This window comes from Diadema antillarum, unplaced genomic scaffold (assembly GCF_040938485.1).
Source record: "Diadema antillarum isolate AM-2024a unplaced genomic scaffold, OU_Dant_1.0 scf00000031, whole genome shotgun sequence".
NCBI classification, from domain to species: Eukaryota; Metazoa; Echinodermata; class Echinoidea; order Diadematoida; family Diadematidae; genus Diadema; species Diadema antillarum.
In genome coordinates, this window is record NW_027270920.1 from 557,300 (window position 1) to 581,678 (window position 24,379).

The following is a 24,379-nucleotide window of genomic DNA, read 5'->3' on the forward strand; positions in this document are numbered from 1 at the left end:
AAAATGAAATAAGATGAGTATGCTGCCATGCCAGGCTAATTCGTCAAGTTCAAGTCGTCATTTCTCCTTTTTTTTCTTTTGACAAATTTGATCAATTTCATTTGATGTGATGCAGACTCAACATACACAAATTGCATACAGTAGGCCAGTTGTGATACAATGAATTTTACGACAATAATCACAATGACATTTCTTTTCAAATATTCAGAAACTACAGACAGTAACATAACCCATTTCTGCTAGAAAGAACAATGTAACATTATCAAGAAATAACCCAAAATATGATACTTAACTTGGACTTCCCTAATGAAATTTCAATAACCATCAATCAAGTCAGCACTGAGTAAATGTATGCTGGAACAGACAGACAGTGACCAATCATAATGTGACAAATCTTACCACATTTTTCTTCATGATCTCATAGAAACAACAAAAATACTACTGTGATGTCACAAAAAAGAAAAGATTTACTGTGATGTCACAAAAGAAAAAAACTTACTGTGATGTCACAAGAAAATAAAAAGACTTACTGTGATGTTGAATTTGATGCAGTCTGGAATGGAGAATGCTTTCCCCGAGTCCTTGAGGTGGACACTGCTAACCATGAAGTTGAGTCTGAGTTCTCGCATGCTGCCATAAGAAACACAAATATCAAATTAATAACCAAAAACTACGTTCTACTGATACCACTAATGACATGAATAAACCACTCCCCTGGGTTCCGGGGGGGGGGGGGGGGGGGGGGGGGGGGGGGGGGGGGGGGGGCACCCAGTATTCTGCCAGGAACAAATTTCAAACAACAGTCATCAATATACTGACCCATTGTATTAACTTAGCTCAATCACTTTTGGTTCTAGAGAAAATCTTTAAAGGGAACGCAAACCCAAAGAGCAATGTGGATTGAATGAAAGCAGCAACATTAGAAGAACACATCAGTGAAAGTTTGAGGAAAATCAGACAATCGATGCAAAATTTACGAATTTTTAAAGTTTTGGTATTGGAACCGCTGAATGAGGAGACTACTAGAGGTTATGACATATGAGTGGACAACAATATAAAGAAAATATAAGGAAAATTCCACAAAAATCAATTTTTCGTGAAAATTAAAAATTTCATCAACTTGATGCTGACATATGTTAAGGGTAGCAATTATTCCCCTTGCTTTCTGAAAACGGTTAGTCAAGTGCTCTTTCATAATGCTAGAAAAGTGAATTTTTGTTAAATTATCTTTACATTTTCTTTCTATTGTTGTCCATTCATACGTCATAACCTCTAGTAGTCTCCTCATCCAGCGGTTCCAACAGCAAGACTTTAAAAATTCATAACTTTTGCATCGATTGTCCGATTTTCCTCAAACTTTCACTGATGTGTTCTACTATATGTTGCTGCTTTCACTCAATCCACATTGCATTTTGGGTTTGCGTTCCCTTTAAAGATTTGTTACGGGGGGGGGGGGGGGGGGGGGCGGCATGGTGCCCATTTGATGGAATTGAGATTTTATCCCCCTGGGAATGCTACCTGCCAAATTTGGTGAAAATTCATCCTGGATTTTCAAGAAGAAGAAAATGTACAATTTAAGCCATGTAAGAACCCCTTCCCATCCCCCTCCCCTGGGTCCAAAGGGGGCACCACTGATGCTGTCATGAATAAACTTGAAACTACAGTCATCAATGTACTAAGCTAACTCATAGTATTAACTTAGCTTTATCACTTCAGGGCCCCGTTGCTAGAAACTTTGCGTTTAAACGCAACTTGCAACTGATTGTCACTGGTCAATCAAAATCATTGTTGCATGCATGTCTTCTTAATAGGGCAGACCCTGAGCCAATCAGAATGGTTGTTTCAAAATTAGCAATTATTTGCAATTGATTGCAACTTTCTTGCAACGGGGCCCTGGTTCTGGAGAACACAATTTTTAAAAAGATTCCTTAATTTTGGGGGTTTGGGCCCCCATGGGGGCCCCCAGGTAGGGCATGGTGCCCATTTGAGGAAATTGAGATCCTATCCCCCTAGGGATTCTCCCTGCCAAGTTTGGTAAAAATTGGACAAGGGGTCCTCAAGAAGAATATGAAAATGTAAAAAGTTAATGCACGACGGATGACGGACAAAGAGCAAACGCAATAGCTCACTTGAGCCTTCAGCTCAGGTGAGCTAAAAAGGTAGAACTCTTAAATTGACTTTATGATTTTCCTCAAAATTTTGCTGATGTGTTCTACTAATATTGCTGCTTCCACTAAATCCACATTGGTTTCCTTTAACTTGAAGTTTTTTCTCAACTACTACTGGCTTGTCTATACTTTTCTCAAATTAACTTATGTGTTCTATTATTTCTGTTGCCCTAACCGATTTCATATACACTCAGCAAAAAAAGAAAGTAAGAAACACTTTTTTGAGGTAATATTATTCGTAGAAGATTTTGATGAAAATCAATGTATTATATACCATATCAAAGGTAATTTAATTGGCTATTAAGTAAACAGGTTAATTGAAAAGTAAACTTTACGCATAAGTGAGCACATTCGTTTTTTCCTCCAAAGCACAAAATAAAAAATTGCAAAAATTGACATGTTAAATTTCATTTGCAAATGCCCTTCACGACAACGTTGGCAACAAAGATCAGTTTAACACAATGAGAGACATGAATGAAATAGCAAAAATAAGTTTTCGTTCTCTTTATCTCTGTGTAATAACCTCTAATAAAGCAAAGTGGGAAACTACAGGGGGAAATAAAAATTTTCTGTCAAGTCAAACTTCACATAACATAGGGAATAATAAGCATAAAGATGATTAAATGAGCAGAATTTCTTTATCTATTTCTGTTAATCTAGTGATTTCAGAATTCATGAGACGAATTCAAGAGGCAAACATTATTTCCAATTTCGTAATTTGAAAAGAAGTTCGAATTTCTACAAATTTATGTTACTTATTACTTCTTCTCTTATTTCTTTGAATTTAGATTTGACAAAAGATTCTTGATTTTCTTTCATTATTTTTAGCCTTCTTTGATCATTTTGGCTTTAAAGATATCATAGAGATCAATGATTTATTTTTGCAACTTGATTCATGTTTCGCTTTGTGTGACATTTGTTGTTTGTTCTTCTTGTTCTATGGGAAAGCATGTATGCATGAATGACAACTTGCTCAGTTTTGCAATTTTTACTTTTGTGCCCTGGAAGAGAAAAACAAAGGTGTTCACTCATAGAATGCCTAAAATTGCCCTTTTCGTTGACCTACCAGGTTGACAGCCAATTAAATTACCTTTGATATGGTATATAATACATCAGCTTTCAGCCAAATATTCTGTGAGAAATCTTAAATTGAAAAAGCATTTACATTCTTTTTTTGCTGAGTGTAAGATGCTTTGGGTAGATTTCTATTTAGGGCTGTTTTTACAGTGACACCACTATTTCTGTAATAAAGCAAAGAAACATGGCAGACTACTTACGTGTCAAAATTAAGGCTCTGGTTGTGTTCCGCCAGGTAATTTTTGACTGATACATTGGGATTTTGTGCCAGGGAAATAACAATGTAATCTGAAAGAAAGCAAAGGAAGGAAGGGAGATAAAATGTTTTGAAGCGTAAGACACGTGATGGTAAATGATACAGTACTGCATTTAGAACTCTACACATACTGCCTTATAGTTATACTACACCATGTGCAGCAATGACAGACATTTATTTTCAACCCTTTAACTACACAGCTGCCATCAACTGAAAGTGGTATTCTCTTGAAAATTATGTCTCACGTACTTCTCTTATTAGCAAGATGGTAAATTCAAACTCACAGCTCACACTGGAAATCATCAATGAAAATTGGAATAAAGTGCAAATATCATCCTTTATACTGATACCGTTAAGTCACAGTAACAGACTAAAATCAGTAAAATGTGCTGGGAAGTTTATCCCATAGGCCAGCATGCTACATCAAAAGGTTTAATAGTCACATCATTTGGAGCTAAATTACAGCAGTAGCCATTGGGCTGAAACAAGGTACACGCCACTCTTAATAATCTTCACTGTAAATTCTGACATTACAAAACTGCTCTTGCAGCCAATTACGAGATAAGATAATGTAAATCTTTACCTCAAGCACATGTCTATCCAATTAGATTTGTTGTGTTCAATATACCATGCTTCTGGGGTGAGACTTGAGTTACAGAATCAAGAATGGGAGCTGGACTGCATTTGTTATATAAAATTCAATTCTGTCGGCCTAACAAGTAATGAAGCATATATTTTGGTAGCTTTCAGTCTTCCTGCTAACCATCCAAGAAAGACTCTTTTTCCTCTTCTCACTTTTTTTTTTAAAGCAACCATTAATATCAACAGATTTCAGCACAAAGTGGATAGAGATTTCATATCATTTTTCAGTTTACAAAGAATACTCACAAGTACAAGACACCCGCAGCCGAAAGTCTACCTGAATAAAAGATTGTTATCATACTGGTTTCAAATAATTCTATCATTACGATTTCATATTTGATTTCATGCACAGTAATTACTTAAATGCAGCTTCAACTTTTATACAGAGAAGATGTGATTCAATGTAGTGGACTTACACTGCAGTTTCAAACGGTTGCAAATTCAAACTAGAGAAAAAAAAGAGAACCTTCACAAATAAAAACATAAAAAATCAATGCCCTCCCCCCCCCCCCCCCCAAAAAAAAAAAGAAAAGAAAAAAAAAATCAGAAAACAATTTCTTGGTTTCCTACATTGTCATTCCACCTTGACTCACCTGTGTGTATGGTCTGGTTGATGAAAAACTGACCATCGTCTGTCACTTGTACCGCTTTGTAGTTCTCCTGCCAGACGTGGAGTTTTCGCTGTTCTCCCTCCAAACGATCGTAAACATACGTTCCTATTGCCATGGTCTTCAGATTGGCAAACTGAAAGAGGCAGTGTGTAAGTGTAAGAGGGAAGAAAGTTTCAGCCATACAGGGAAATCAACTCTGAGCTTTGCAACTGATTGATAAATTGCCCTACATCAATGTAAATGAGCACTGAATTGATCAGTGTTTTAGTAGTAGCCATGATAGAAATCATGGGTGTACATACTCGAGCAGGATTTGAACCTGCGACCTGACAGGTGATCGGGACAGGTGATCGGGAGGTCATAGGTTCGAATTCTAATCGAGTATGTACATCCATGATTTCTATCATGGCTACTACTAAAACACTGATTAATTCAGTGCTTATTTACGTCAATGTAGGGCAATTTATCGAACAGTTGCAATGAAAACATCTCGACGGAAGAATTTCATGAATTTGAACAACTCTGAGCTACCATACACATGATGAATGCAAACAATTTGAATCACTTGTCACAGCAAACACTAGTATCCTCCTTGATTACCTCTGATCCATTTATGAATACCCAAACTCAGGCTCCACTGCAAAGCACAGAGGCCACTTTGAAGGCACGGATCAGAGTGCAGATTGCAATACTGAAAAAAAAAGAAACTTTAACAGGAACCTTTAGCTCCATTTATTATGTCTAATTCTTTCCATTTGGCTTAGCCAGTATCAGTGAATGTTGCTTGTTAATGACGTAGTGATCAGCATTTTTCATAGCTTGACCTCCTGAATTATGAATTTGCATTTGTTATGGTTCTTCTGGCTTGGGATAATGAAAGTGTGAAAATTATTAATATACCACAAAATCATGATAATATTTATATATTTCTGTGGAACCCACAGAGTTCTGAAGGCAGTATTGTTGTATCAGCATTTATATCAGATTTAACTATGATGGCAACTGACCTGGGAGGCAACATGATTCATGTGAGCGTAGAACTCGTCCTGTTGATAGAGGGCGTAGAGACTGGCAGTCTGTGGGTACGCCAAGCTGTCAAATGCAGTGTCCCAGTTCTTCAAGAAGAGGTGCTCAAAGGCCTCGTGATTGCCCTTGTAGAACTGCGTCAGTGAGAACTGACTCGTCCCAAAGAGGATCAGCTGTTGAAGGGAGGGGGGACACAATTACAGTGAGAGAGTTTGCATGTTTACATAAAATGATACAAAACATCAACAGATTTTAATCTGTTGAGGACAGGCTGATTTTGCTACAACAGGCTTTTCTCATTGACACTTGCCCGAGTATACACGGGACTTGTCCTCAATGGGTTAATGGTACAGGTTATCAAGTTTCTTCATCTATTCACACTACCTCATATCCCCCTATTATTATTATTGTTATTACTACTATTATTATCACTACCATTATTACTATTACTGTCATAGTTGTTATTATCATTATTATTAGCCATCATTATTGAACCATTTCCAAGATATGGAAGAAGTGAAATTTTGCTCTTTCACTAGACCACTGACCTTTCGACCTTTGATCTTTTTGGCAAAAAAAAAACAAAACAAAAACTTCCCAAAGAATCTCTAATTAGGTAATACACTATTCGCAAGTTTCATGAAAAAATCCTGCAGGCATTGCATCAATACCAGGGGAAAAGTAAAATTTTGAGGAGTTAACCTTGACCTTCACCCCTGACCTTTGATCCCATGACCCCCACATTCCTTAGATAATCACTGCTAGTCAGTGCATGCATACATACTAAGTTCCATGAAAATACCTTCAAACCATTTCCAAGATATACAACCGTATGGAGAAAAAGTGAAATATTAACATTTTCACTTGACCTTTGATTTCATAACCTGAAACTCTCTCTAGAGAATCTTTATTGGATAGTACATGTATACACCAAATTTCAAGAGAAAACCTTCAGGCATTGCATAGATATGGGGGAAATAGTACAATTTCACGCATTTCACCTTGACCTTTGATGTTTGACCTTCAGCATCTGCACCCAAAAGTTGATAAGCAGCAGAATCATCAAATTTTTAAAAACTATTTGGCATCAACGAATCTCAACCTCACTCTTCTTGTACCATTTTTTTTTTTCTGCCCTGTACAAAATTCTTCATATATCGATGTAAGTTTCACAATGTTCAACCCTCTTTTCATTCATTGCTTCCTTTTATTCGGGTGAAACAAAAGACAGAGTACAACATTGCCTCAAAAAATAATATTCTTGGTAGGCCTATTTACTTTAATAAGTTCATGTTTAATGTATTATGCCTTGTTTGATATTACTATAAAATGATAATGCATACTTTGTTAATGTGTGTACACTATGTTATGGTTTTTTTTCTCCAATAAAAACATTAAAAAAAGTTGATACACACAATTTCACCCATTCATTATATACATGCCAAGTTTCATTAGGATACCTCCAATGGTTTTTCAGTTACACTGTCAACAAAACTGATTACTGATAGACGAACAGACAGAAGAATGGACTACAATGTATTTGTGGGTGGAGGCATATAATGAAACATAGAAAAAAGACAACCTGTCTAATACATCATTTACAATGTAAGTACCAGTTAAACCAAATGACACTGCTTTAAGCTTTTTGAAGTTACATCACAAGCTTACTTGTGTTCATGGACAAGGGAAATAGAATTTTAAAGTTTGGAAGGTATTATTCAATGTCCTCTAGACGAGAAAATCCTACTAAGAAGCAATGATGGACACGACAGGCCCACAGTAATCACTAGTCTTCAATGGAGGACTTAGTGAATTAGACTAAAATCCATGCAAATCCATCTTTCTGTCTTCGCTAATACCTGATTAAGAGTGGTTCCACCAAGGGGGTACTTATAGTATACCTTTCTTGGTCCCATGTACACCTTTTGATGCAGCATGCATAAATTTATCAGTATTAATGAGATTTTGATGATTTACAAAACTGTATTTGCAAGACTGCCTGAATATACAAAATGTGACCCACTACAACAAAGGATCCAAAAGTTGAGGGAGGTCTATTTTCTGAAAATGACACGACATTATTCCCTTACTCTTCCGCTTTAATTTCATAACACAACTCATAAAAGTACTCATTTGCAAAGATAATTATTTTATGAAACCATGTCGGGTGGTCTAGGAAATCAATGTTTCGAGAAAACCGCCTTCAAAGTTTTCTTTCCAACACAATCGTGATCAACGGCAGGTTAGGCAGTGTTCACCTGAGAGATACAAACCAGAGACTCCAGCCCAAAGCACCTTCTGGGGCCCGTTGCATAAAACTTACTATTATGGTAACTTTGCCATCCAATGGTAACTTCCATGGAATTCTTGATTTTGATTGGCTGTTGAGTATTGTTGCCATGGTAGTTACCACTGGATGGCAAAGTTAATATAATAGTAACTTTTATGCAACGGGCCCCTGATCTGGAGATTCTCCCACCTGAAACCCCCAGCAAATGGGAGACTCCAAGTTGATGTGTGCGAAGCGCGAAGTTCCTAGGGTTCTAGATGCTCTCTGGTGCTATCGCAGACTTATTTTTTCAACATACAATAGCAATAAGTAAGAAATCCTTTCCAACAGGAGACACAGAGCCAGGGCGGGAGAAATTAACTCTCAAGTGGGAGACCGGGAGATTTTGCGAAAATGGGTTTTCAGCGGGAGATCTCCCATAAAAAACGGGAGAGTTGGAGTCTCTGACAAACTATATTTTAATTTTTAATGCAGCCTCCTGAAAGAATTAGGGAGACTTGGTTGTGTGTACATCAAGCCGACCTCTCCAATCTGGACACGTCTGGACCGGCACTCATCTAGATAAGAGAATTGGCTGGATATGATAGGGAGGTTCAATGTTTAATACATGGAGTGGCCGACCTAGTAATAGTACCTAGCTATGTATGTACATGTAACCTTTTGCAGGCAGTGTACACTGAAACTCTTTCGTTGAGCAAGATCAGTCCAAACTTTGTGTGTAGTTAATATGTGATTCATGCGAGTATGTGTATAGAAATTTCGTTTGAGTTTGAAATCCCCCTTTTCCCCATAATTATTAGATTTATTTATTTTTTTTAAATCACGCAAAGATCGCATCCTGATGTACTGTAAAACATGATACATTCGTGGTATGAATTTTTCGCGAATTGGAGGCGACGGCCTTTTTTGCGGTATGAAATTTCTCGGGAACTGCCACTGGCATTCAATGCAGAGTGTAGACAAACTTTTGCATACATTTTAATTTCGCGAATCTTGGCGCTCGCGAAATTCACGAAATTAAAATGCACATGACCATTCCGCGTTTTACAGTAATAGAGCGATCCAAATAAAAGGAGGCCAGATAGGGGAGGTCGGACTGTAATCATCTTTCCTTATATTTATCATCTTTCGAAAGCATCCAGCTACCCCACATCCATGCATTTTTCATATTCATTACCACTCCTTATAATTCAACATCCAATAAATGTTTTTATCCAGATGTGTATGACATAATACCATAAATTCACATAATCCCAAAACTTGGGCCAATTGTTTCTATTTCTTGGAATTTGGTAAAAACAGTACATGAATCTAAGAATACGTGTACATGTGTACATCGTACTGTACAGACATTTAAGATAAATTTCCAGACCAACATGCACTAAATCTTTATAGTAAATAGGTAGAGTGAAATTTGCGTTGTGATTGGTTGGATAGCATCACGTGATTGTGGAAAAATTCCAGTATAGTGGCACAACCGTGCCACTATACCGAACGCTTATAGTGCGTGCCTACGCTGTATGTACGCAGAGATTCGCGCAGGGAGGGCTTAGGGACGTAGTAGGACCTAAAGGCCAAGAATTTCAACGTATGAGCGCGTAGAGCACTGGACGCAAAATGTAGGTGTTATATACGCGAGTCTGCTCTGTGATGTACAATACGCATACGCGGCAGTACTAGCGTCGCGCTCTGTGTACGTAAACTACAGTACAGTAGGTTGTGGTTTACTCTGCGTGCAAGAAATCAGTGCCGGTACGGTGAGTCTAATGTTAGATCTAGGGCCTAGGCCTACGGAAAATACATTTAGATCGAGGGACCTATTTACTATATAACGATTAATTGTATTGTAAAATTTGTATAATTGTATAATATCTGTGAAAAACTTCCTCCACAACCTATGATTAACCACATGTGGTACAAGTACCAGGGTAATGACTGTCACAAATTGGAGGCACAATCATACCTCAAAGTACACTGAGTGTCATTTAAAAGTAAGAAATAATGATAAAGACATGAAGACAGCTAATGGAAACTTCTGATTAATCATCCATTACACTTGGCTGTATCCCAGGGCTCGACACTAACGGTGGCCCGGTGGCCCAGGGCAACCAAAAACGCGCGTCGGGCCACCAAAATTTCAGAAATGAAGATTTTGGTGGCCCAATCGGGCCACCAAAAAGTTGGATAATTGCCTTTACTTTTGTAGATGGACAGCGGTAACAATCGGCTCCGTAAGATGCTAAAATAAATGTCAGATGTTTGCTTTTTATTTTGGAAATGAATAACGGTAATATTCGACTCCGTATGATACTAAAATAAGTGTCGGATGTTTGATACTGCGTTCGGAAATGAATAAGGATAATATTCGGCTCAAGAAGATGATGAAATAAATGTGGAATGTTAGCTTTGATGTTCGGAAATGAATACTAATAACATTCAACTCCGTACGATGAGAAAATAAATGCCGGATGTTTGCTTTTTATTTTGGAAATGAATAACGGTAATATTCGGCTCCGTATGATACTAAAAGAAGTGTCGGATGTTTGGTTTTGCGTTCGGAAATGAATAAGGATAACATTCGGCTCCAGAAGATGCTGAAATAAATGTGGAATGTTAGCTTTGACGTTTGGAAATGAATACTAATAATATTCAACTCCGTACGATGAGAAAATAAATGCCGGATGTTTGCTTTTACGTTGGAAAGTAAATAACAACAACATTCAGCTCCAGAAGATGCTAAAGTAAGTGCCGAATGATCCCTTTGACATTCGGAAATGAATAAACATGATATTCCACTCCATTGATAGATAGTAAAACAAGGAAAAGTAGAAATTACGCGGTGCGTAATATATGTCCCCGCCGGAAGTAGCATTTTGTAACAAAATGTGCAATATAGGTAAAAAATCAAGGTCAAAGGTCAAAGAAGTCAAAGGTCAAAATTCTGTGTAGAAGTTTTGAAGCCCTCACCTAGTGCCATCACATAAAGTAAATGGAATCGAAATTGGGTTAGAAATGGCGGAGTAGCATTTTGTAGCCAATGTACAATATAGGTCAAAAATCAAGGTCAAAGGTCAAAGAAGACAAAGGTCAAAATTCTGTGTAGAAGTTTTGAAGCCCTCACCTAGTGCTATCACATAAAGCAAACGGAATCGAAATCGGGTTAGAAATGGCGAAGGAGTAGCATTTTGTAGCAAAATGCACAATATAGGACAAAAATCAAGGTCAAAGGTCAAAGAAGTCAAAGGTCAAAATTCTGTGTAGAAGTTTTGAAGCCCTCAACTAGTGCCATCATATAAAGCAAACGGAATCGAAATCGGGTTAAAAATGGCGAAGGAGTAGCATTTTGTAGCAAAATGTACAATATAGGTCAAAAATCAAGGTCAAAGGTCAAAGAAGTCAAAGGTCAAAATTCTGTGTAGAAGTTTTGAAGTCCTCACCTAGTGCCATCACATAAAGCAAACGGAATCGAAATCGGGTTAGAAATGGCGAAGGAGTAACATTTTGTAGCAAAATGTACAATATAGGTCAAAAAATCAAGGTCAAAGGTCAAAGAAGTCAAAGGTCAAAATTCTGTGTAGAAGTTTTGAAGCCCTCACCTAGTGCCATCACATAAAGCAAACGGAATCGAAATTGGGTTAGAAATGGCGAAGGAGTAGCATTTTGTAGCAAAATGTACAATATAGGTCAAAGGTCAAGGTCAAAGGTCACGACTGAAATTCTGTGTAGAAGTTTCAAAGCTCCCATGTAGTGCTATCATATAAAGCAAACAGAATCAAAATTGGCTCATAACTGACAGAGAAGTAGCAAATTGAAGATTTTGATCACACACGGATGCACACACGGACGCACACACGGACGCACACACGGACACACGGACGGACGGACGGACGGACACACGGACACACACACGTACGGAGCCCGTTTCATAGTCCCCTGCTCGAACTCGTTCGGCGGGGACAATAAATACCGGATGTTCACGTTCAGGTGAATGATAAGAATAATGTATCATGTTTGCTTTTATGTTCGAATGTATATAGCAACAACATTCAGCTCCGGAAGATGCTAAAATAGATGTCGGATGTTAATTTTGCTCTGACGTTCAGAAATGAACAACAATAATATTCAACTCCATATAGATAGTAAAATAAATATCGGATGTTCACGTTCAGGTTTGAAGTAAATAGCAATAACAGATCAGCTGCGGAAAATGCTAAAATAAATGTCGAATGATCCCTTGCCCTTTGACGTTCGGAAATGAATAACAATGATATTCAACCCCGAATGATGATTAAATAAATGTCGGATGTTTGCTTTTACTTTCGAAAGTAAATAGCAATAACATTCGGCTAAGGAAGATGCTAAAATAAATGTCAGACGATTGCTTTTACGTTCGGAAGTGAATAGCAGTAATATTCTGCTCCATACGATGCTAAAATGAATGTCGGATATTTGCTATTACATTTCGAAATGAATAACAGTAACTTTCAGCTGCATTTGATGGTAAAATATTTAATGTCTGATGTCTGCCTTGACGTTCAAAAATGAAAAACAGTAAAATTCGGCTCCGTACAATGCTAAATTGTCAAATAATTCATTTCACTTTCGGAAGTGGACAGCAGTAACATTCGGCTCCGTACGATAATAAAACAAATGTTGGATGTTTGCTTTTTTTATTTTAAAATGAATAACGGTAATATTCTGCTCCGTACGATGCTAAAATGAATAACAGATTATTGCTTTTACATTTGGAAATGATTAACGGTATCAATCGGCTCAGTTAGATGCTAAAATAAATTGGGGATGTCTGCTTTCACGTTCAGAAATGAATAAGGATAACATTCAGCTCCGTAAGATGCTAAAATGAATGTCAGTTCTTTGCTTTTACATTTGAAAAAAACAATAATTAATAGTAACATTCGGCTCCGTACGGTGTTAAAATACTAGTAAATGTTGGATAATTGCTTTTACAATCAGAAATGGATAACGGTAACTTCCAGCTCTTTATAATGCCAAAACAGATGTCGGATGTTCACAAATGTCTGCAAATGCTTCCACTCTATCGTTTCAAACGTAAGTTTTGACCACCTAAATAGGCATCAACTTTTATAACAATCTATAAGCCTATTTGCTAAATCTTAGAACTCAGAATAACAGTAAGATGATGAATTTTCTCTTCATTTATTTTAGACATGGGTACATGTATCACTTCAGTAATACTTAATATTTCATTTTCTATGTTCAGCAGGACCGATTTAGTATTTCTTATGTTTTTCTTGATTTTTTTTTCGGGCCACCTGATTTTACTTTCGGGCCACCAAAAAATAAAAATTAATGATTTTGGTGGCCCGATCGGGCCACCAAAAATAAAAATTAGTGTCAAGCCCTGTATCCCTTTCTGAAATATCAAATGTGAACCTCTCAACGCAATATATCACAAAAAGGTAAAAGTGCTCCAGTTTCACTTTCTGCCATCTTAATGTGATATCTCCCTCTCTCTCTATCTCTCTCAAGATCGATAATTTCACTCTCAGTATGATAATCTTATGTGTGTGCTTAATACATACCAGTACTGTGTACACACTATATGTAAGATACATTGTACTCATGCTGACACATACACAGCAAATATAATTGTTGATTGAAAGAGTACAGCAAATATCCACATTTCCTGGTAATTTATTCCCACAGTGTACACATAGTAATTAGTGAAAAATGTACTATAAATAATTCACCTGTTCCATTTTATGCCACACAACCATTCCTAACATCAAAATTTATGCCACAATTGAAGTTATGTTGTTGTGTACATTTCGGTGATCTGATCAGAGTTTAATGTCAGTATAGTATCAAATGTGTTGATTGTAGGAAAGTTTTTGATACTAAAAATTTTTCTTTGATCAACACCATAAGCTGTTTAAAACACAATTTATAAGCTGTTTAAAACGTGATCATTGTATCAGATAGTTTCAGATTGTTACAAAGCGTGACAGATTGCATCTGCTCTTGCTTCTAGATCATGGTGATCAGGATCAACCCTGGTCAAGATATATGCCAACCTTTGTTCAGATACAATGTGATCTCATATGTCAACATCTGTGACCCTTTGTCCGGTACTATTGCGCACAACCTGACTTGAATGGCTCACGTGAACATTTACAGAAGTTGATAAGAGTATTCTTTCAAGTAGAGTAGAAGTCATACTTTGGCACGGATGTTTGAAATGATCTTGTGATGGACGGGACACCTCGCACCAATATCATGTACAGGACAAAGTATTGTGCATTTAATTTGAGAATTAAAGAGAGTGTATCTTTACTGTCAACTTGCTTGAGCTAGCAATTTTTGGAGTCTTTGAGCAATGGCAACCAAGGGTTAGACAGGCATAAAGGGAAAGGGCAACGTTGCACCACCCCTGATTCTAATTCAGTCCAGTCAGAGCCGACAACAGTGGAGGCAGAAGTGTCAGAGGAGACCACCCCACCCAAACAGTAGAGAGAGAGAAAACAGTGATATAATACAATGCACCTTTAACTGAAAAACGAAAGGAGGAAATCATTAGTGGGATTCACACTGGCGTGAATTAGGAAACAAAATCTCTCGAGATGCATAGCAATCCAAATCTTGAGAAAAACTGCTGGGTGTAAACATAAAAATCCCGCAAAATAATGCAATCACCATGACCGCAATCCAAATCCCAAGATATTTTTCGATTATTTTGGAACTATCATGTAATAATTCGAGATAATACAGTCAAAACTGTTGACAGCGGCCACTCAAGGGAGATGAGAAAAGTGGTAATTATAGACAGGTGGCCACCAAGGTGTTTAACGTGGCTTATATCTTTCACAGGGAATTGTTTCTAGTGGCCGTATAAGGCAGGTGCATGGGGTCACTAAAGATGCTAAAGTGGTTGCTAAAGGCATGTTTGACTGTAGCACAATGATGATGTGTGAACACCTGGAGAAAAAAAGGGGGCGTTTCTATTCAATCATTCAAACCAGGCAGCATGATTTATCCTGATCGGCACCGTTGTAGTCTCTCAATCTGAACATGTGCAAAAAGTATTTGGATCATGATCACTGTTGCAATATTTTGTCTGTGTGAGTGCGACTACCTAGTTCCTCATGAGAAATGAGTTTGACAAGAAATACAGGTTTCAACACTGTCACTCACGATCTCCATCAACAGAGAAGATACAATGTAGTATTAAACGAAACTTTCATGTTCAGCTTTGAGTGGCCAATCCTGGCATTCACAAGAAATCTCATGACAGTGGGAAGCCAGCATATTACTGAACACTTCAGTACCTGGAGTCCACTTTGCATAATTTATCAGATTGTGCAAGACTCAGGTAAGCTTTCTGTCTTTTGGGGAACACCCTGTTTTGTTGTCTGACAGCACATCTGTGAAAGACTACTATTGTAGACACTTTCATATCTCATAAGCTATCATCAAGTTGTGGTTTTCATTGATAATCAAGCAATACGTCCAACCCCTTGACCTCCTGCAAACAGGTTTTCATTGATAATTAAGCAAGCACAACATCTAGACCCTCCACAAAGAATCATCACGGTACATCTATTACAATGCAACAATAATTTCATGTGAGGGACGGTATCCTCACTATTATATGTACCTTTCAATTATTCACTGGAAATTCTAATAACTGAGATTCGTGCGTGCAGGTCAATGGGAAACTTGTGAGGTGATGACATCACAATGCTAATTTCAAATGATATCAAAAGCAACACATTTTGTAAAAACATGTGACACTTTGAAATATGATAGATTTCTATTCTACACACACACGTGACACTTTGAAAAATCTAATATTGTTGGTCTGTGTTTTTCTATGTTTGTTGTTTTTGGTGTGTTCTTTTTTTTTGTTTCAACCATCTACCATTCAGATTGCTTTGATATAATAAATTAATTTTACTCCACTCATACAGTCAGCTTCTAAATAGGGAATAAAATTGCAAAAATAGTCTATCTGGGAAAGCCAGTTAAGTCTTGGTTTCCTACGTCTGGTCCTACAAATACAATAAGTGCACAATTTCCTCTTCAGTGTGTTAGCATGGGTCAGACACCAGCTGAAGTGTCAGGCTACATAATATTATACACATTATACACTGTACATGTTGATATTAGTGTCACTTGGAAGGAAGTTGATGTTTTATCTGTTCCTGACCCGACAGATTTCCTTGTGTAATAATATATTGTTTGAAGTCAAAAAAAAAGAAGAAAAGAAGAAGGTACAACAGAAATAACACCTGCTCCCAAGCTACAAAGTAAAAATTTAGAATTAGTAAGTCTAACCATTTGACTTCTGCAAGCTATTGAACATCGTATTTAAAAAAATGCTTGTATGCTTGGGGGTTACTCTGCACCTGCTCCCAAGCTACACAGTAAAAATTTAGAATTAGTAAGTCTAACCATTTGACTTCTGCAAGCTATTTCACATCGTATATTAAAAAAATGCTTGTGTGCTTGGGGGTTACTCTTACACAGAAAGTCATGAAATCGCATGCTGTTTGTTTTTTCATTATGCAAAGTGAAAACATTTTGCACCATCTGTATATTTTTATATCATTCTCACCTCCATAAAGGTCCAAAACAGATTTTCCAATTCAGTCACCTTTCCTCCAACCATTAAACATTTCATCAATCGTATCCATACTGTCAGTGTTAGTCACCAATTCCGTTGTGTTACCATACCTCGATCCCTCTAAAAATAATGCCAAAAGGATAATCTAAACTCATGTTCACATGTTTTTTTAATTTTCATTTAATAATATTTTTCTTTCGACAGGGTGCCATCTATTGCCAATAGTTCCAATATTTAGATGTTACTTTATTAATGGTAGGAGTATGAATGACACTAATATGCTCACAATTCCCTAGTCAGAGACTCCCACACCTCTAAATCTCTCAAACAGGAGATTCTCCTGCCAGGATCCCCTTCCAAACCGGAGACTCTCATTGGCTGAACATATGCACACATAATACCAAAATAATTATAATGATAATAAATAAATAAATTGTTATGAATATAAGAATTCATTAGTGCAACATGTTCAGCCCACGTCTGTGGGGCAGAGGAAGATTCGAGACCCTTGGGACTATGACACTAAAGGGGAGGAATAAAGTTTTGTTACTCTTACAGTATAAGAAAGAACTAGTTTGTTGGTGACCTGTTGGTTTTCAGTGATGAAGCATGTGACATGTTGAGTTACAGCGTATCATAATCTTTTACTCTCCTCCATAACAAAAATCAATAAAATGAAAATAAATAAATGAGTAAAAACAGAAATATATATATATATGACAGAATTTTGAGTACTGTAATCAAGTCAAGAATTCTCAGTTGTCAAGTCTAGGATTCAGGAGATTTTGAATATCAACACAACAACAACAAATACAACATCTTTATAGAGTTGTCTATGACTCATCAGTGTAATCCCTCTGGATTTACATAACATATTAGCAGTAAAAACAAAACAAAACAAAACAAACACAGCACAGTACATACAATCATATGATAAGACAATGGAATAAACGTTTCCTGTGTTCCCACAATCGTAGCCTCCCCCGTCTGCAAGTCATGTGATACGTTGTATCTCACAGGGGCAGACACACTTCTCACTGCGTCGTCAGCAGGTCAATGGTGGCATGTCAATATATACATGTATGTCACCACAATCCACTGTATCCACTGTATTGCCAATCCAAATTCTCTGAGTGTAGACACAAAGGCAAATTTCTCACATAGATATTTTGATGAATGCAAACAGACATTAAAGGCCTTGGAGTCAATTGTTCATGAAGCGTCAAAGCAGAACAAATTTATTATGTTTATTGTGTATAAATGTAGTTCAGTTTGCAAATTGTTTGATGAGAGTGCACACTGGTCATAAATGCATTTCTATGAGAATTATGGTAGAACTTGACGAAACATGAAGGCAGCGTAAATGTATGGATTAATCAATACACGTATGTAATGTTTTACCCCTGACTGATTCAGTTTTCATGGTATCAAAAAGCGAATTCTCCTTTATAAATGGCGCATGCTACTGAATACCGTGTGTCAAAGTTCTGCATTTATGTGCAAGATGTGTAGTGTTTATCTATGGGAGTAAAGTCATGAATTTCAGCGATTGACTTCCAGGAAGGCGAAAAAAGAAAAAAATCTGTATGATTTATGCTGCACTACAGGAGACTCTGAAACCACCCTGTGTAGGTCGTTTTTTAACCAGATCAGATCGGATAGATGCGATCTGATCTGGTTAAAAGACAGATCTATTTTTTCATAATCTGTCCCTTTTTACTGGGCTAAAATGCTGCTTGAGGAAGCTTGAGAACCCGATTTTTACTTAATATCAATGGGGTATACATACTGGTACATCTCAAGATGAAAAAACGAGAGACATAGTGACTATATTACGTCTGGCATTTATGACAAATTTTCCTGCCAGAGGGTCTAGATTTTCTCCTCTGGCAAGATTATTGAATACCTACAATTGTATATGAGTTTTTTATGGCACCTTTATGATTTGCTATTTTGACATGTAGTCCATCACACAGGCTACTTTGTATGACATACTTGAAATACAAATTGTGAAAAGAAAAAAAAAATTTAAATTAAAAAAATCCCTGGACCTGTGTTTACTGTCGGCAATAGCTAGACTAGAGTCGAGGTACAATGTAGCCGCCTAATACAATTTTTATATCAGACTGTTTGCTGTGGTCATTGCATTTATTTTGTGTTGAGGCAGTACCACATACGACTAGACATTTTCATAAAATTTCTTATTTGGCCTTTTAAAAAAATAATCATTCTGGTAAAAGATGCTGCAAGGGGGAAAACGAATAATTTGCTCGTTTGTTTTGCATTCACATCATTATCTTGCTTGCAGGTTCCATTGTCAGATTACTCCTAGTCTTGATTATCTTGGCTGTTACAATATACAAATATACCAGGCCTGAGAGGCTCTGGTCGAAACTATGCGCATGAGGTGACTTCAGTAGCGCTATTTTCTGAGGGGCGCAGCCCCGAAGAAAATAGTGCTACTGAAGTCACCGAAGGCACATAGTTTCAACCGGTGCCTCGAAAAAATGGCCTGGTATATTTGTTTTATATCCCTCCCAATGAATTTAAGAGTATTCGACTGCTGGTATTCGACTGCTGGTATTCTGTAATTTACCCCCTTTTTTAAGGGCATCTTGCTTTACTCTTTTCAAGAAGATTGACAAGTCATTCACGCTCGGGAAAGCAGTTCAGCAGGAGGGCAGCGCGTACGCGTACTATGAAGAGACAACTGCGCACTCAGCCACTAAAGTGTACTCGGTGCATTGCTGTACAACGTACTAGTACTGGTAAACATGCGAAAACTGCAAACTCACTACATACGCGCTTCATACATGCAAAACGCCTCCGATCTGTACGTTGGTGCCGGTGATGTGCGTGCTCGAGCTGATCAACGATGTGACTGTGAGCTGCAGTTGATTGTGTTTTCTGTCGTCTTTCTAGCTGTCTGTACATGAATATGGACTATCATTTCCGGCTAAAAATGCAAGTATACATTGTAAATTTGGGTAGCATTCAGTAACAGCGAGTCTAAGGTTAGATTAGATTCTAGCAGTTACGAGTTAAAGCATCGAGTGCCACTGTAAATTCGTGTTCTAAACGTAAACAGTTAACATTAGACTCTAACTCATTAGACACTCTAAAAAATAATTAAATTATTAGGATGAGATTACAGGAACTAGGGTCTACTGTTAAACAGGTAGAACTAACGTCAGGCTTAACTAGATCTAACTTGTGCTAACGTTAGAAATAATGGCATAAGCAGGCCTACTATCTACTGCAGTTTGTCAACATCTTTTGGGTGGGTCGCTCGAGTTAGTGTACTGCAAGACCAACTTAGTTTCAAACGGCGAAGCATGAACTCCCCAAACTTCGACAGTCCTACACTGGGATATAGATAGGCATAGACACTACCTTAAATCTAGCATACCGTAGTTAGGGGATCATACTTTGGGTAGCATTCAAATCCTTTGAATGACCTTCTATTGGCATATATCTCTAACCTAAACGGTTACGAGTCACGACACGCATCTTCAAAACCAGGGCCAAATGAGACTGGCCTAACCAACGTTCGTTAGATATAAGAATAGATCTAGGCCTACGGTACGTCGAAGAGCCCTAACAAGCTTCCTTATTGTTGTTGTCTAATTATAGATCTACGATATCGCCTACTCTGTTGTAACGTAATACAATGCCATGACCATCTTTTTAGGTAGAATGAGGGCTTTATAAGAGTCTCTCTAGGTCTCTCTACGTTACACGTATTGAGTGTATGCGTGCCTTGTGGTTCTCGCAAAGTGAAGGCGCCGCAATACCCATTCATTTGTACATGAAATCTCTCGCGAAGTGAAGGTGCTGCGATACCCATTCATGTACACGTAAAATATTTCGCGTAGCGACGCGAAGCAAAAAAGGCGTGAAAATCACCAGCGTGGTATAGTTTTTACCATTTCCCTAGGGAGTATAGTCTTTTTCGCGCACTTGTATGGTAGAATTATGTTTTGTTGTTTACAGTGCTCTCGACCAATCAGAGGATGAGATGCATTTTGTGAGGGATATAATACAAGATAGTTCAATGATTGTTTGAGATGGGCAGCTCTAGGGAGATTATGTGCAAATAAAAATACTACCCCATCTTGTTTTCATAACAGGGGTGTGTTCCTGGTTCTTGATGGCCCATAATATCCAAAATACTTCTCATTTTCCTGTATATCAATATTTCTATTTTACATGGTGACAGCTCCAACAAAGATCAATGCTGTTCAATATGATATCTTGCTTACATAGCCCTTAAAAGATTATTTGAAGACTGACATGTTTCATCATCAGGCAAAACTTCCTGAATAAGTGTCTGGTCTTGTTGCAATGTACTTTGGCTTTTCAAGCAGAATTGTAATAACGAAGGCAGGGTGTTGTGCTTTTTGAAAGATTATGTGACAGTCGAACAAGACAAAGATGATTTTGCATGAGTGTGTGTGCGCGCACTTGTGTATGTTGTTTAAATTTAGGCTGTACAGTTAAAGGGAAAGCAAACCCAAAGAGCAACGTGGATTGAGTGAAAGCAGCAACACTAGTAGAACACAAAAGTAATGAATATCTAAAGTTTTGGTGTTGGAACAGCTGGATGAGGAGACTACTAGAGGTTATGACGTATGAGTGGACAACAATATAACGAAAATATAAAGAAAATTCCACGAAAATTCAATTGTCATGAAAATTACTAATTCCATCAACTTGGTACTGACATATGTCAAGGGTAGCAATTATTCCCCCTGCTTTCTGAAAGCTTTTAGTCAAGTGCTCTTTCATAATGGTAGAAAAGTGAATTTTTGTTGAATTTTCTTTATATTTTCTTTGTATTGTTGTCCACTTTATCAATGAGCTTCATCAAATTGAAAGCCACATATGATACTTGTGGCTTTAATGATTAAGGAAGTGGAGGCACCTTTATAGTCCTGTGTACTGAGGTTTGCCCATTTTGTGGATAATTTATAGAGAAAAAAAAATGCACTTCAGCTTTTGTCCTGCATTGTGGGTAATTGAAAGAAAAGTAAGAAAGTACAATTCAGGTTTATATTCTTAATAAGATTTACGTATTCAGAAGAGTATGTCACACTACAGTGTACATGACAGAGAAAATTTATTGTATGAACTTGCATTCCAAGCAAGGAAGACATTGTTTTTATATCTACATTGTATATGGTTCTTTGGCTAAAATTAGCCTAGGATTTCCATTGCCGGTTGTCAAAGCACAAATGTATCACATGTCAGATTGTAGCATGCATAGATTTCCCACAAATGAAAATTAGTGTTCACTCGATGATAGAACATTCCCCTGGACAGTACTTTCTTTTACATCAGTACTAGTTGATTGACATGTCATAGGCCTACGTCTAGCACTGCAGGGGGAATTCCACCCTGAAAATTATTAGTTGTGTGTGTAGCAGGAGAAAACTGAGAGGTACAGGACAGGAAAAGTTTTGAGTGAATTCCAATGAAATCTGAAAAAGTTATGACTTTATTTTGGTAGTTGTGATCAATCAAGCACAAACAGTTGGCAAACTTCTGTGATGTCACAAGTGAGCTCACTCCTGATTTCCTCTTTTATAGTGTGGAATAGTTAGGAAATTTGAATGTTCCCATATGGGTCATTCCATGGGGTTGGGGCAACAGCACTTTTTTGTGTTCCTAAGGAATTGCTAGCTTTATCCTGAAAATTTCATTAGGTATTTGATGTTGCGATGTGGTTTTGTGGGAAGGTAATTGTGTTGGTGATTACTTGACGAAGAAATAAAAACGTTGAATCACAAGAGTTGGTGCCGGTGTGTCTTTTAGTGATGATGTCCATGCTCTTTGTTTGGGTACCAAGTGTGACATCTAAAAAGGTTGTTTTCAGTTGAAGATATCTGATTGACAGATAAACAAAGTCAGAATCAGATGGTCACAATTAATAAAGCAACATTTGTTTATCAGCAAAACAGTAATAGGATAGCAAATGAAAAGTGACTTCAAGTCATAAATCATTCCTCAACCACAGGCATACCACCGTTACATGCGATGTCCTAGTTGAACTTTTTTGGTAACGGTGATATTGTGGTAGATTACTTGCATTCATAAATTATCCTTTCCATGGCTATGTGTCAGAAATAAAGGGCAGGTGGTAGGCAACTTTTCATCAAAAGATCAGCTTTGAAAACATTGGTCTATGTTATGTAAACTAATGGAGGGTCACCGGTGTTTTGAGTGATGTCCTGGCTGATTTTGTAACGGTGGATCACATTTCATGGCATGCACAAAAAAAGAGAGACTGGAGAAGAGACCTTGCTGTATCAGGAGGATGGGAGGTAAGCTGAAAACCATGTGCACATAAATCAATCTGATATTGTGCCTTCTGAAGCCCTGCAGTGGCTGATCTTCCAGCAATGTCCCTGTAATGGTGGATTGGATTTCCAAGAAGTTCTCCTTTTTAAAGTGACATAAATGAGGTGATATATATTGGTACTTGTTTCATGACATCAATTTAACCTATCATGAAAATGTGTCAACATATTATAATGGAGAAAGTGTTTTTAAGTTAAAAAAATTATCCCCAACAGTCCAGAATCTCTTATAACAGTCCCACATACCTCTTTTCGTGTAAGTGAAAACTGTAAGTGAGACATTGCCCGTTTTATTCCAGAGTTGCTATAAAGGCCTCAAAGAAAGTAATATCTTTATTACTATAATTCTGTACAGACAGGTTTTGATTGTTAGCCAACATGTTTCATTTGCAATTAGGCATTTTTTTTCCACCAAAATATGTTAAGTTAGTATGGACTGAATCCTCAGAAACCGACTACGATCAGGTAGTCTACTGGCACTACAACTGTAGATCAGGTAGTCTCTCTATGTCTTGTGAAACATCAGTTCTGGTTGTGGGATTTGTGTCAGGATAAAAGTATTACTTTGTGCATAATGATGCATGACCACAGTCCAAATCATTTTAAGCTATAATTCTGGTAGACCAATCAATGTTCCTCTTGCCTGGTAGCCTCTCGTTAACTTTGCGGTCAGGAGTGGATCTGACTTTATTGCCGACAGTACATTTTGCATGAAGCCACCGAACAAGAGCTAGATTTATCGGTCTATAATTTTGGTAACCTTCCCCAAACTACACCCTCTCCAAACAAATTAAGTGATATGAAATACAATTTTAGTGATAAAAAAAACAACAAATGAAGAATGATGAGTGCTGAAAGTTAATGGAGTCACAACTTCTTCGTGAAGAATGTTGATCAACCTGTCAGCGCGTACTTTTCTTTTTTTTTCAGTTCACTATCCTTGAAATTTATCTTCTATTTGTTTGGAGTGGGTATTTATGAAAAAGCAAAAGCATGTGTGATTATTTTCAATGTTAATTTTAAATGCAATATATATAGATTTTAAACATATGTATTCATTTTAACAACTATTTGTGCTTACCAAGTATTTTTTGCATGTTCACATTTAATGTTTTATCCACTAATAAGTTCAGGGATGACATCATTATACTGCAATTAATATTCAATTCTATTGTGTGTCCATGTAAGTGAGGAAAATTAAAGTAATCAAATTCAACAAGCTACAGTATTTTTGAAACGTATCGACCATGTGCTGTCGTTGTAATGCCATGTCTTGACATACTTGTAGTTTAGGAGAAATAAACTAGTACATTTTTTCGTACATCTCTTCGGTAATGCATCAAAG

General features: G+C 37.2%; 1 protein-coding gene across 1 annotated transcript in view; it reads right to left on the reverse strand.

The window, feature by feature from the left end:
* Positions 1-24,379, reverse strand: part of LOC139741592 (mucolipin-3-like) — a 49,579-nt gene that overhangs the window by 11,865 nt on the left and 13,335 nt on the right. Inside the window, exons 3-6 of the mRNA XM_071652175.1 lie at positions 5,762-5,953; positions 4,737-4,887; positions 3,446-3,533; positions 531-630 (exon numbers count right to left, since the gene is read on the reverse strand). Coding sequence (XP_071508276.1) covers positions 531-630; positions 3,446-3,533; positions 4,737-4,887; positions 5,762-5,953 — 531 coding nt within the window. The remainder of the gene's footprint in view (positions 1-530; positions 631-3,445; positions 3,534-4,736; positions 4,888-5,761; positions 5,954-24,379) is intronic.